Source organism: Bufo gargarizans, chromosome 6, assembly GCF_014858855.1.
Source record: "Bufo gargarizans isolate SCDJY-AF-19 chromosome 6, ASM1485885v1, whole genome shotgun sequence".
Lineage (NCBI taxonomy): Eukaryota > Metazoa > Chordata > Amphibia > Anura > Bufonidae > Bufo > Bufo gargarizans.
Window position 1 is genome coordinate 324,103,286 of NC_058085.1, and position 13,969 is coordinate 324,117,254.

At 49.2% G+C, this 13,969-nt stretch overlaps 1 protein-coding gene across 1 annotated transcript in view; it reads right to left on the minus strand.

Moving 5' to 3' along the window:
• The window catches only part of LOC122941471 (DNA replication ATP-dependent helicase/nuclease DNA2-like), a 126,236-nt gene that overhangs the window by 44,951 nt on the left and 67,316 nt on the right, over nucleotides 1-13,969 (minus strand). Inside the window, exon 10 of the mRNA XM_044298768.1 lies at nucleotides 11,938-12,132. Within this exon, the coding sequence (XP_044154703.1) occupies nucleotides 11,938-12,132 (195 nt within the window). The remainder of the gene's footprint in view (nucleotides 1-11,937; nucleotides 12,133-13,969) is intronic.

Consider the following 13,969-nt stretch of genomic DNA (forward strand, 5'->3'; position numbering starts at 1 on the left):
GGGGCTCATTTTTTTCGGTATGAGATGTCGGTTTGATTGGTACTACTTTAGGGTGCATATGACTTTTTGATCGCTTGGTATTACACTTTTTGTGATGTAAGGTGCCAAAAAATTATTATTTTTTTTTACGGTGTTCAACTGAGGGGTTAGGTTATGTGATATTTTTATACAGCAGGTTCTTATGGATGCGGCGATATCTAATATGTATACTTTTATTTATTTAAGTTTTACACAATAACTTTCGAAACAAAAAATAAATCATGTTTTAAACGTCTCCATATTCTGAGCCATGTTTTTTTTTATTTTTTGGCCAATTGTCTTAGGTAGAGTCTAATTTTTTGCTGGTTGAGGTGACCGATTGGTTCTATTTCGAGGGGCATACACCTTTTTGATCGCTTGGCATTACACTTTATGTAATGTAAGGTGACAAAAAAAAAAAAAAAAAAAAAAAAAAAAAGATGGTTTTAGCACAGTTTTTATTTAAATTTTTTCTATAGTGTTCAGGTGAGGATCATGTGATATTTTTGTAGGGCCAGTCATTACGGATGCGACAATACCCAATATGTCTGGTTTTCTTTTTAATTTGTGTTTTATTTTTGGAATTTTTTTTTTACTTGAAACTTAATTTTTTATTATGAAAAACACTAACTTTTTTTTTACTTTTTATTTTTGTCCCACTCCGGGACTTCAACTTCTGGGGTTTGATCCACTCTGCAATGCATTACAATACAACCTGTATTGTAATGCATTGGCTGTCAGCTTTTATGCCGACAGCCTGCCTGTGAGACCCAGCCTAAGGGCTGGATCTCACAGGCTTCCATAGAAGGCAAGCTCTGATGCCTATGAAAGGCATCGGGCTTGCCTTCTCTGCAATAGGGTTACTGCCACTGCAGCGCGGGGACCCGATGGGGAAGCGGAGGGCACCCGTACCCTCCGCAAACACTCTGTATGCCGCGGTCAGCAGGTTAACACGCCGGTATCAGTGTTTTCACCATTGCCGGCGTATGCAGCAGGGACCCGGCTGTCAGTGACTGCCGGGTCCGTGACGCTGATCAAGCGGGCGCAGCTCCTGCAACCTGATTAGCCTGCCATACATGTACGTCTCTGGTCCTTAAGTGACGTCCATCTGTGACGTACGTGTACGGCAAGCGATTAAGGACCACTCCCCTGGGTCCAGGGGCTTTCTGCTCAGGAAATCTGCCTCTAAATTTTCGGATCCTTTGAGATGAACCGCTGTAATGGACAGGACATTTTTTTCTGCTCAGAATTTTTTTTCTCTTGCTAGGGACTTCAAACTTGGGGCCCTTGTACCCCCCTGATGTTTTAAAGGGAACCTGTCACCATCAAAATCAGATCTAAATTGGTGGGGAAAAAAAAGAGAGGACCACCACAACAGTGGTCGCTTATTTAACGGGAACCTGTCACCAGGATTTTGTGTATAGAGCTGAGGACATGGGTTGCTAGAAGGCTGCTAGCACATCTGCAATACCCAGTCCCCATAGCTCTGTGTGCTTTTATTGTGTAAAAAAAAAACAATTGGATCCATATGCAAATTAACCTGAGAGGAGTCATCTCAGGGACAGGACTCATTTGAGGGTAATTTGCATATGTATCAAATCGATTTTTTTTTTACACAATAAAAGCACACACAGCTATGGGGACTGGGTATTGCAGATGTGCTAGCCGCCATCTAGCAACCCATGTCCTCAGCTCTATACACAAAATCCCGGTGGCAGGTTCCCTTTAAATAAGCGACCACTGTTGTGTTGTTCCTCTTTTTTCCACCAATTTAGATCTGATTTGATAAGGGGAACATGGGACGAAATTGATTCCATCTTGAACTTTCTGTATGTTATTGTTTTGTTTAGATTTTTTAAGTTTATGATTGTTCTCTCTGTACTGTCTGGTTTTTGGACGAGAAATAGTCTTGAGTAGAAGCCTTGTCTCCTTTCTGACTTGGGAACATCTCTTACTACCCCAGATTTTTTTTAAATACCGATTTCCCTGCCATATCTTTGACACAGTGGTGGGACTGTGGGAGGTGATCTGAAATCTTCTTGGGGGTTTTGAGGCAAACTATTTTGTAGCCTTTTTTCATGATGTCTAATGCCAAAGGGTTCGATGTTACAGACTCCCATTGGGTCAGACAATTCCTCAACCTCCCCTCTACTCTACTCTAGCGTCATTGTTTTTCGCTTTGTTCGTTTTGGGGGTTGAGGAGGAAACCTCCACCTTTACCCCCTTTCTGATAATGCCAGCGCCCTGTTTTCCCTTTTCCCCTGTAGGGTCTGGATTGCTGGTTATAGGGACGAAAGAATTTCCTTTTAACCTCCTCTGGAAAGCCCTTCTTTTTATCAGTGGCTATTTCTAGAATTTTATCTAGTACAGGCCCAAATACATTCTCCTGAAAAAGCAAAGGAGCACGATTTTCATTTGGAGGTTTGAAAGGACTGCATCTTTGGCCGCAAATCTGACAGATTCCGCGGAAGAGTCTGCCAAGAACGCAGTGGCGGATTTTAGGAGAGGAACGGAATGCAAAATTTCTCCCCTAGAGGCTTTATTTCTTATGTGGTTTTCTAGCTCATTAAGCCAGAAATACATGGCCCTAGGAATGGAGGTTGCCGCAATATTTGCCTTCACCCCAAACATGGAAGCTTCCCATCATTTTCTTAAAAGGGCGTCTGCCTTTTGTTCCATTGGGTCGCATAATTGTAAAGCGTCCTCGAATGGCAGGGAAGTTTTCTTCACAACTTTTGCCACCAGTGTGTCTATTTTTGGGGTTTCATTAAAGATCTTAGCTTCTGCTGGATCAAAAAGCAGTCTATTCCTAAACTCCCTAGAGACTCCCAATCGTCTTTCGTCCTTGACTCCCATTCGTCAAGGACCACTTCCTTAATATTTTCATTAATGGGGGAAACTTCGGATCTTTTTGTACGCAATCCCCCAAACATTTCATCCTGTACCGATCACTTCAATCCCCATGGTCTCCCTCACTGCCTTAAAGGGACACTGACAGGCCCTATAAACATATTTAGTTATTTCTATGCAGTCATAGATCTATTAAAGTGTATTCCAATGATAAAAGAGTACCCCCTGTCCGCATTGTAAACCATGTAAAAACAACTTTATATTCATCTGTCAATCACATTTCTTTATGCCCAAAGGGGTGTTTTTTCTCATACCTTTGTGCCCAGCCGCGCCCCAACTGTTGTTTCCTACAACCGCCCAGCTCATTATTATTCACTGCGCTGCTCTTACATTCCTCGATCCTGTCAGTTCCCGCGCATGCCCGATAGATACTTATGGGCATCGGCCTCAATCGGACCATCTGCGCATGCGCTGGCACCCTCCCAAGCCGGTAATTGAATGCGCCTGCGTCCGATCTCTCCTCCAAGGCACTGGTAATCAGCGCTTCAGGGTGCTGATGTCATCAAAAATTCAGATGGTTAATGCGCCTGCGCCGGCCAAGAAACTCTTCTCCCGGGTGACAGGATCGGGGAATGTAAGAGCCGCCCAGCGCAGTGAATAATAATGAGCTGGGCAGCGCTAGGAATCGACAGTTGAGGCGCGCCTGGGCACAAAGGTATGAGAAAAAAACGCCCCTTGGGCATAAAGAAATGTGATTGACAGATGAATATAAAGTTGTTTTAACATGGTTTACAATGCGGACAGAGGGTACTCTAATATCATTGGAACACGCTTTAATAGATCTATGACTGCATAGGAATAACTAAATAGGTTTATAGGGTCTGTCAGTGTCCCTTTAAGTAATTCCTCCATTTCTTCTGAGGAAAAAATAAATAAAAATTATTTCTTATCGTCTTCCACTACTTCACCCTATGACAATTGATCTTCTTCAAAATAGTGTCTAGTAACAGACCCCTCATCGTCCATGTCCTCTGCGTCAGAGAATGGAACGGATAACCTTGTTTTTTTAGCAGGAGGAGTGGGCTGAGCAGGTGTAAGGGAGGCCAGTGAAGATTTAATTTCATCTTGAATCATGGACTTTACTTCCATCAGGATAGATGATTGTGCTTTCAAAAGATCACTAATGCAGGACTTGCATCTTTTTATATCCCTCAGGTAGTTTTTTGGAACAAGTGGTACACTTAAGATATTTGGGTTTAATTTTTCCTTCTTTAGATCCCTGAGGAAAGAAGAGCAACCAGGTATCAGCCCCATACACATACTGATGGAGCAGCCGAAGGTAGATCTGCGCAGTCTATGCGGATCCCGGGCGCTTCAGGAGCTGACACGTTTGCTGGGGTCAGAGGAGACGATGTTCACCGAATTGCCACGCTTCTTTTCCCTGGTGCGGCGTCTGACGTCATCAGGCTGCATCTAGCGTGGGGACGCGTCTCTCCATGTGACTCCAAGCTTCGCCCCCTCCGGACCTCGCCGGGAAACCAAGCGGTGAGACGGGCTACGCCCCCGGCACCCTGATGTGGCAGGTGATGTGAGAAAACAGGCTCCTCAGCACAGGGATGAGAATCAAGCTGATCTCCTCTACCTAGCTTATGCATAAGCTGCGGGAGGGCTCAGCAGATTGGTAAGCCAATGTAATTTAACGCTAAATAAGATGAGAAAAAAAAAAAATGCATATATGTGTATATATATATATATATATATATATATATATATATATATATATATATATATATATACACACACACACACATATATATATATATATATATATATATATATACATATATATATATATACACATATATATATATATATATATATACATATATATACATATACACATACATACACACACACACATCTCTTCACCTCCCCCCAGGGAGGTCTCTCTGTGCACTGCTCCTGTAGGGACAGGAAAGCAATGAAGGGTGAGAGTGGGTGGGGGCTTTTAAACTCTGTGTATTCCTGCCCCTACAGAGGTCAAGGGGTCAATCTAATCCATAGTCATGGTGGATGAAATGGAAATGAGCTCTTTACAGATGCCACCTGTTGGATGACAGCCAAGACACTTATCTCATCTCCTTCAGGGTGATTGTCATTACTGTACAGCAGAGAATACTTGCTTAGGTGGGTGAGAGGCCTTTGCCAGAGATCTGGGGGTAATATTTCTCGCTACAGAGAGTGCCTAGTCGACATAGGGAGTCTCAAAGGGGTCGTCTCACTTCAGCAAATGGCATTTATCATGTAGACAAAGTTAATACAAGACACTCACTAATGTATTGTGATTGTCCATATTGCCTCCTTTGCTGGCTTGATTATTTTTTCCATCACATTATACACTGCTCGTATCCATGGTTACAAACACCCTGTAATCCAGCAGCGGTGGCCGTGCTTGCACGCTATAGGAAAAGGCGCCTGCCTATGCACGCTTAAGCGGTCCCAGCCACCAGAGAGGCTGGTGCCTTTTCCTATAGTGTGCAAGCACGACCACTGCTCCTGGATTGCAGGGTGGTCGTAACCTCTGGATATGAGCAGTGTAAAATGTGATGGAAAAATGAATCCAGCCAGCAAAGGAGGCAACATAGACAAATCACAATACATTAGTAAGTGCTTTGTATTGACTTTCTCTACATAATAAATGCTATTTGCTGAAGTGACACAACCCCTTTAAAGGCCATTCAATGCTCCTCTGGGAAATAGGTATGTAAATTAGCTCTCTTGCCAAAAGAAAAAAAATAAATAAAGCTGCGTCTCTGGTGCCACCTATTAAAAGGCAGCCATCCTACATGTCAATGTTTAACCTTAAAAGCCGCTTTCCACTAGGCGGCACCAGAGACCCTGGTTTCTTTAAAGAGGTTTTCAGAGACCATGAACACCTTTTGAAATGTGCAGGCAGGGAGCAGGCATTAAACAGGAAAAAACAAAAACAGCTCCTTTCTCCTCTGCTTCTGGTCCCTGCTGCATCAGAACTGTGACGTGCTGTCTACAAACATGCTACCACTGCTGGCCAATCCGTGGTCTCAGTGGTGACTGGACCGAAAGTGGAGGAGAGGGGAGCTTGGCACTGCAATCTGAGCGCCGATGACAAGTGAATCTGCCTGCACATAAGAAAAGGTGTTTACGGTCTCAAAGAACCCTTTTAAATGACCGCAAAATAACAGTGTGATATGAGCACAAGAATAAAGAGCGAACAAACAAAAAGGAGATTTTTGTGAAACTCACCTGTAAAATCTTTTTCTCGTCTTTTCCATTGGGGGACACAGACCATGGGTATAGCTTAGAGGTATTAGTAGGAGGGACACTATGCAAATGAAAGAGCTCCTCCTCCTCGGGCTATACCCCCAGACTCCACCAGGAGGAACTCAGGCGTTGCACAAGCAGTAGGAGAAGGAGCAAGAAAAAATCATGGAAACCATCGGACCAAGCCATAAGGTCCAACCAGAAACAGAAAAACTGAACTAAAGACCCCTCCTGCAACAGGAATAATGGGTGGGAGCTGTGTCCCCCAATGGAAAAGACGAGAAGATTTTACAGGTGAGTTTCACAAAAATCTCCTTTTCTCGTGCTTTTTTCCATTGGGGGACACAGACCATGGGACGTCCAAAAGCAGTCCATGGGGTGGGAAAAAATACCAGCACCGCCAGGAGGAACGCCCCAACGGTCAAACAGGAACCACAGCCTGCAAAACCCTGCGGCCAAAGCCGCATCAGCCGAAGCCAGTGAATGCAACTGACAAAAATTTGCAAAGGTATGCAAGGACGACCAGGTGGCCGCCGTACACAGCTGAGACGCAGAGGCACGACTGCGTCTTGCCCAGGAAGCCCCCTCCGCCCCAATGGAGAGAACGGCAATTCTAGCCGGGGGAACTCCACCACAAGCGTGACAAGCCGCGGAAATAGCCAAGCAGATCCAGAGCGCCAAGAACGGCGGACGGAAGCAGTAGCCGCGAGACACACCTCCAGGACCCGTACAACATCCAGGGAATGCAGAGTGCATTCCTTGGGGTTAGCCGGAGAAGGACAAAAGGAAGGCAGGACAAGATCCTCATCAAGGCGGAAGGGAGAGACCACCCTGGGCAAAAAGAAGGGGACTGGACGGAGCACAACTTAATCCTGGTGGAAAACCAGAAAGGCTCCTGACAGGAAAGAGCGGCCAGCTCCGACACCAGTCTGACTTAAAAGCTCGTGATGGGACGTGAACTCACAGCCACTGCATAATAGCCCAGAACTTTAATCACTACGCTATGTAGCTGTATCAGAAGCTATGGTCACAAGGAAGTCCAGATGAGAACAGTCAGAGAGACCCTCCTCAAAGGCTCGAAGGGGGCCGACTGCAGAGCGCGCAGAACCAAATTGAGATCCCAAGGAGACAAAGGGGGAACATACGGGGAACCGAATGCGCCACCGCCGAAGAAAGGTCACCACCGGACCCTTAAGAGCAAGGGACCTCTGACGGCCCGCGCCGAAACCTGACCTTACAGGGAACTAAGCGACAGTCCCTGCACAAGCCCAGACTGAAGAAAAGACAGTACCATCAAGATGGAAAACCGAAGGGGAGGGAACCCCGAACCCTCAAAAAAGGATAGGAAGGCCATCCAGGTACGATAGTAAATCCGGGAGGAAGAAGACTTCCCCGGACTGATCATGGTCCTAACCACTGAATCCGAGAACCCCATCTTTATCAGGATGGCGGTTTCAACAGTCATGCCGGTAAACGAAGAGACCGCAAATTCCGGTGGAAGAACGGGCCCTGAGACAGTAGGTCCTGTCCGTCGGGAAGAGGCCATGGGGCGTCCGCCAGCAACCGAGCCACGTCCGAAAAAACCACGCGCGGCGAGGCCACTCTGGGGTGATGAGAACGGTCGGAGTCCCTTCCGCCTCGAACTGGCGTAGACCCTTTGGTAGGAGAGGAAAACAGAGGAGGCTGAAGTCCTGCCACGGAGACACCTGCGCATCCATCCGTACGCCTCCGGATCTCGGGCGCGAGCCAGGACCACTGGGATCTTGTTGTTGAACCCGGACGCCATTAAGTCCACATCCGGACGGTCCCATCTGTGGCAGATTTCCTCGAACCCTTCTGGATGCAGAGACCACCCGCTTGGATCCACCGTGTTGTGGCTTTAGAAAGTCCACTGTCCAGTTGTCCACTCCTGGAATGCAAACTGCTGACAACACCGGAACGTGCGTCTCCGCCCACGTCAGAATTCTCTTCACCTCCTGCATCACCATCCGGCTGCGGGTCCCGCCCTGATGGTTGATATAGGCCACGGCCGCGGCATTGCCCGTTTGAACCCGCACTGGGAGGCCCGCAAGGAGAGAGGTCCAATAGGAGAGAGAGAGCGGAAAAAATCGCCCTCAGTTCCAGAAAGTTGATTGGAAGGCGAGACTCTGCCGCCGACCAAATTCCTTGAACCGTGCGAGACTGGAAAACGCCCCCCCCAACCCAGGATGCTGGCATCGGTGGCGGCGATCGTCCAGGAGAATGCGAGAAAGGAACTCCCCGACCTCAGGTACCTTGGGAACAGCCACCAAGGGAGAGCTGCCCGAACCCGCTGAAAGGTAAAGGATCTCCTGTTGCGCCAGGCGAGTGTGAAACTGGGCATATGGAAGGCCTCGAAAGAGGCTACCATAAGACCCAGGACCTGCAAGTATTCCCGAATGGAGAGGCACGGGGAGCGCAGCAGATGCGACACTGCCCCTGGGAGGACTTGAAGGCTGGTAGAATACTTAGGCAGCCGAGGTGTCCAAAATCACCCTCCGGAAGGAGAGCCTCTGGGACGGGAAGAGGCAGGAGTTTGGGAAAGTTACCAGCCAGCCGAACCGTTCCAGGGTCTGAACAGTGATCCGGACGCTGTCCGTGGTCTGCGGTAGAGAGGGGGGCCTCTATCCGGATATCGTCCCGATAGGGCAGCAAAGGAATGCCCCTGGTACGAAGAAGCGCCATGAGCGGTCCAGGACCGTGGCAAGGACCCGCGGGGTGGTCGCCAACCCGAAGGAAGGGCGACAAACTGACAGTGTCGACCCATAATGGCGAAGCGCAGGAATCGATGGTGGGATTCCGCAATCGGGACATGTGATAGGCCTAGGAGCAGCAGGGCGGGCTGACTGGGCCCTCTAGTGCCGGGAAGGCTGGTGCAAAGGAAGGGCTCTTTGCGGGCGACCTGAGACCCCCGGCGGAGGAAGCAGGCGACGGCCTACCAGATGAGAAACGGCAAAAGGCATGCAGAGATGAACTCGTCCAGCTGATCCCCATAAGGTCTGGAAACCCCAAAGGGGAGATTAGCAAGGGAACGCTTGGTGGAGGCGTCAGCATCCCACACCTTCAATCAAATCTCTTCGCGCTGAGTGACAGAGATGGCCAACCTGCGGGCAAAGAGGGAAACAATGTCCCTAGAAGCTTCGCAAAGAATCTTAGAAGCCTGAGACATCTGGAGAACCAACTCCAGTGTGTTAGTAGCCGCATCTCGTACCGCCAGTTCCTGGTGGTGGTGTTGTAACCACACCGAGAGAGCACTGGCTACCCCTGCTGAGTGAAAGGTAGGTCACAGGGACGCGCTGCCAGCGAAAAAAGGACCTGGAAGAGAGTCTATGCGTCTGTCTACAGCATCCTGGAAAGAGGAACTGACTAAGACAGGAAGGGCCACATAATTGGCTAATCCGGCCACCGGAGGATCCACCTTAGGGGGAGGAGACACCTCTCCTCGCCGTCAGCAGGAAAAGGAAAGTATATTCATGCGCTGGGTGGTCGAGAACCTTATTAAGACCACCCCAGGCCCTGGACATGACCGCGGAAAAATCCCTCATGGACCGGGAACATGGTAGTCTCCGACTGCCTGGACGGAAAAAGGGGGAACTCCTGACCAGTGGAAGGAGGAGAATCCCCTTGGAGAATAAAGGTGTCTCTGACAGTCACCACTAAGTCAGCCACCCTGGTGGAGAGCTTAGGCGAGGGGTCCCGCTCCATGACCTAATCAGAGCCGGAAATTCTCCTTCAGACTTGCGCTCCCTAAGGGAGGGGAGAGTCGCCCGAACGCGCCTCTAGACGAGGGGGGGGGGGGGGAGAGCCAGAGCCATCCGAGGAGGGATGCTGTTGCTCACGCTCCCTGTTAGTAGTCGGGCGTCTTCTGTGGAAAACCACTTAGAGAGGTGGTTGGCGTCACAGGATTTGAAAATGCCCTATAGTCCAAAAAGGACCTGGCTCGTCCGAGCCGGATAATTCTCCTTCGGATTACTCTCCCTAGGGAGGGGGAAGAGCAGTCCGCAAGCGCCACCGGCGAGGTGAGGGGGGTGGAGAGACGGAGACATCCGAGGTGTGATGCTGCCGCTCACGCTGCCTCTTCGTAGTCAGTCACCCACTGTGGGGACCACTGAGAGAGATGGAGTCGTTAGCGCCACAGGATTAAAGGACATGGTTGCCTTGGCGACTAAGACCAATTTAGCGGCCGCGCTGGACATGGCAGATGCCCAAGCGGGGACCGCAGGCCCCCAGGGACGTGGAGGAGGGGTGGAGGAGGGGGGTAAGGCAGGGATGCAGGTAATACTTATCTGCTCCTGCAGAACTTCTCCTGCAGAACTTCTCCCTCGACTCCAGGACCAGCAGGGATGCACCTCATCAGGCTTCTGACTCCTTGTCCAGGAGTGCAGTGTTCTGGTGGAGGGTGGCAGCAGGAGACCCAGTAGCTGGTGGGATACCGGAGCTGCAGGTCGAGCCCGGATCCACTTGTCTTCTTTGGGGGGCAATGGAGGCAGCCAGGCAGCGTCCAAGGACGGCAGCGGGCATTCCACGGGGGACCAGGAAGGCGCCATGCCGACCTGTGTCCCCATCTAGAATAATATAAACAATTTTTGAAGGCTGAAAGGGGCTTTGAACTCAGAAAGCCTGGACATGGGGCAGCAGCAGCAGTACCACTGAGCTACCAGCTTGCCTGGCACAAAACGGAGTAGAGTGATGAGGAGCTGCACGGCCATGAGCAAACAGAGTCTCCGGTGTAAGGAGAGTCAGAGCGGCATGCCGAGGCTCCGCCTCCCCGAACGCGTCATTATGGCGCGAAAAATAAGCGCGCGAAAATATGCGCGCGCGCGAAAATATGCGCGAAAATAAGCGCACGCGCGAAAATATGCGCGAAAATAAGCGCACGCGCGCGGAAATAAGCGCGCGCGTGATTTAAACAAACACCACGTGGAGGAGCGGCCTGCCGGCGGGCGCTGAGGGAGCGCAGCAGCCAAGGCCCGACGAGAGAAGCGCTGAAGCCCACAGTTTAAGGGGGAAGAGATGCCAGTACTCCAGTGCCAAAATGAAGAAAGTGCCCCATCAGGATCCTTCTTCAAGTTCACCCAGGTAGCCACAGACAAATAGACACAGAGGGAGGGGGAGGGATTGGGCAACACTTATCTGCTCAGCATGCTCCCTCGATGTCCAGACCAGCAGGGATGCGCCTCTTCAGACTTCTGACTCCAATCCAGGAGAACAGTGCTCTGGAGGAGGGTAGGCAGCAGGCGTCCCAGCAGCTGGTGGGATGCCGGAGCTAACAGGTCGAGCCCGGATCCACTTATCTTCTTGGGGGGAAATGGAGGCAGCCAGGCAACGTCCCAAAGACGGCGGCGGGCACTCCACGGGGGACCAGGAAGGCGCCATGCCGACCTGTGTCCCCATCTAGAATAAAAATAACAAAAAGGAGTAGAATCAGAGAGTGTCAACCTCCTTCACCAGACACTAAGCAAAGACTGAGTTCCTCCTGGTGGAGTCTGGGGGTATAGCCCGAGGAGGAGGAGCTCTTTCATTTGCATAGTGTCCCTCCTACTAATACCTCTAAGCTATACCCATGGTCTGTGTCCCCCAATGGAAAAAAGCACGAGAAACACTTGATTCCAGGAAAAATAGCAAGGTTTAAATTCTTCCGGCTCACACTTGTAAGGTTCATTTACAAAAGTTTCAGAACTTTGTACAGAAAACGAGAAAACATCTGAAAAATAAACAACCAAAAAATAATAATCCCAAAACATCCATTACCTTTCTGCAGATGATAGCATCCAGATATTTTTTCGGCCCATTTTTGAATCTTTTGATATTGTTTCTAAAGAGCACATGAGATACCAGAGACTGAAGTACTGCAGATGAGAGGCTTTCAGATGTGCAGTCTCGCTCTCAATAACTGGAAGCATGTCATTCGGAACGTAGAAACTACCACTCTGCTGCTCCACAGACCTAGAGAAAGAAAAGCAAGAGCTTGCAAGTCACAGGCACATCACTTTAGAAAAAATATAAAAAGGTTGGCATTTCTATAGTATAGAGCATCAGTCCTCCAGTGTCCTTATCTTCTAGCAATGCTATAGTATTGCATCGGAAGAAAGGCAGTCCCTACACCACAACCTACTATGATAATGTACGAATGGTATGGACTTGGAGCTGTGTCCACATCATACGTATTGGGGGGTGTCAGCTGGGACAGCAAGACAAGTGATCCAGCTGTAAAACCCTTTAGATGTCACAGTCAATAGCAACCACAATACTAAGTGGTTGTGCAGCAATGGGACACGATCTTGGGGTGCTGATGGACCGTCAAGACATCCAGGGGTCTCACAAAGCTCCCATGAGCAGCAATGTATTTTAGCCGGTTAATCCTTGCCTAAAGGCAGGATCTAAGAGGCTTCCTGACAGTTTAACAGTTTCTCACTGTATTTCACACTGACCCATGGAATAAGTTATTTAGGCGCCTGGTGAATGTCACAATATCTAAATATCTGCTCACTATCGTTCCATAATTTCTATTTATCAGTTTGTTTGTTTTCCATCTGCTGCTTAAAAAGGTTGACCAGGTTCAGGCGGAAAATGGAGAACCCTCAGGATCAGCTTGAAATAAAGAACAGATAAGTAGAGATGAGCGAACTTCTGTTTTAAGTTCGGCGTCTAAAGTTCGGGTTTGGATTAGCGGAGAATCCCGATCTGGAACCGGATATGGATTCCGACTACCGTTGTGGTCCGTGGTAGCGGAATCAATAATCGGCCATTATTGATTCCGCTACCACGGACCACAACGGAAGTCGGAATCCATATCCGGTTCCAGATCGGGATTCTCCGCTAATCCAAACCCGAACTTTAGACGCCGAACTTAAAACAGAAGTTCGCTCATCTCTACAGATAAGTACTTACCTAAAAAGAACCCACATTGCTGCTTCAGTTCCGCCCCCCCCCCCCCCTTTCCAGTATTAAAATCATTAGTGGGCAGTGCGCTCCCCCCTCCATCATTGGTGGCAGCGGCAGTTCCGATCGGAGTCCCAGCAGTTTAATGCTGGGGCTCCGATCGGATGCCATGGCAGCCAGGACGCTACTGAAGTCCTGTCTGCCATGGTCAGTTACTCAGCAGCATTATACTTACATGCGCTGTGGCCACCCGGCGCTCCTTTTCGTAACTCACAGGTCTGTGAGGCGCATTGCTATATTAACACTAATAATTTTAATACCAGGGAGGGGGGAGTTTGGGTTTGCACTGCCCACCAATGATTTTAATACCGGGGTGGGGGGCCTAATGCAAACATTGTAGAAACATTCCCGGCACCCGACCTCTGACAGGGAGCTGTGATCACATTAAGGCCTCGTTCACACCAGGCAGTGCGTTCCGGCCCGATTCAGTTCAGAATGCACTGCACCGCATTGCGGCTGGCTAACTATTGTGGGGTAGGAGGGGGCGTAGTGGTCTGTTGAAGTGATTGGCGCCATAACCATGCCCAACGGCTGCAATGCGATCGGCTGCACAGGATCGCAAAGCACATTATGCCTGAGGTCCAATACAAACAAAATGCTGCAAGCAGCATTTTGGCCGGACCTCAGGCATAATTGTGCCTTGCGATCCCATGCATCCGATCGCCTGCGGCTGTGGCTACGGTGCCATTCACTTCAATGGATCGTGACGCCCCCTCCTGCCCCACAACATAGAGAGCCGGCCGCGATGTAGTGCATTCTGGACAGAATCATCTGGTGTGAACGAGGACTAAACTTAGAGTCATTTCACACCACAAAGACTATAACGTAAGCCACCCACCTC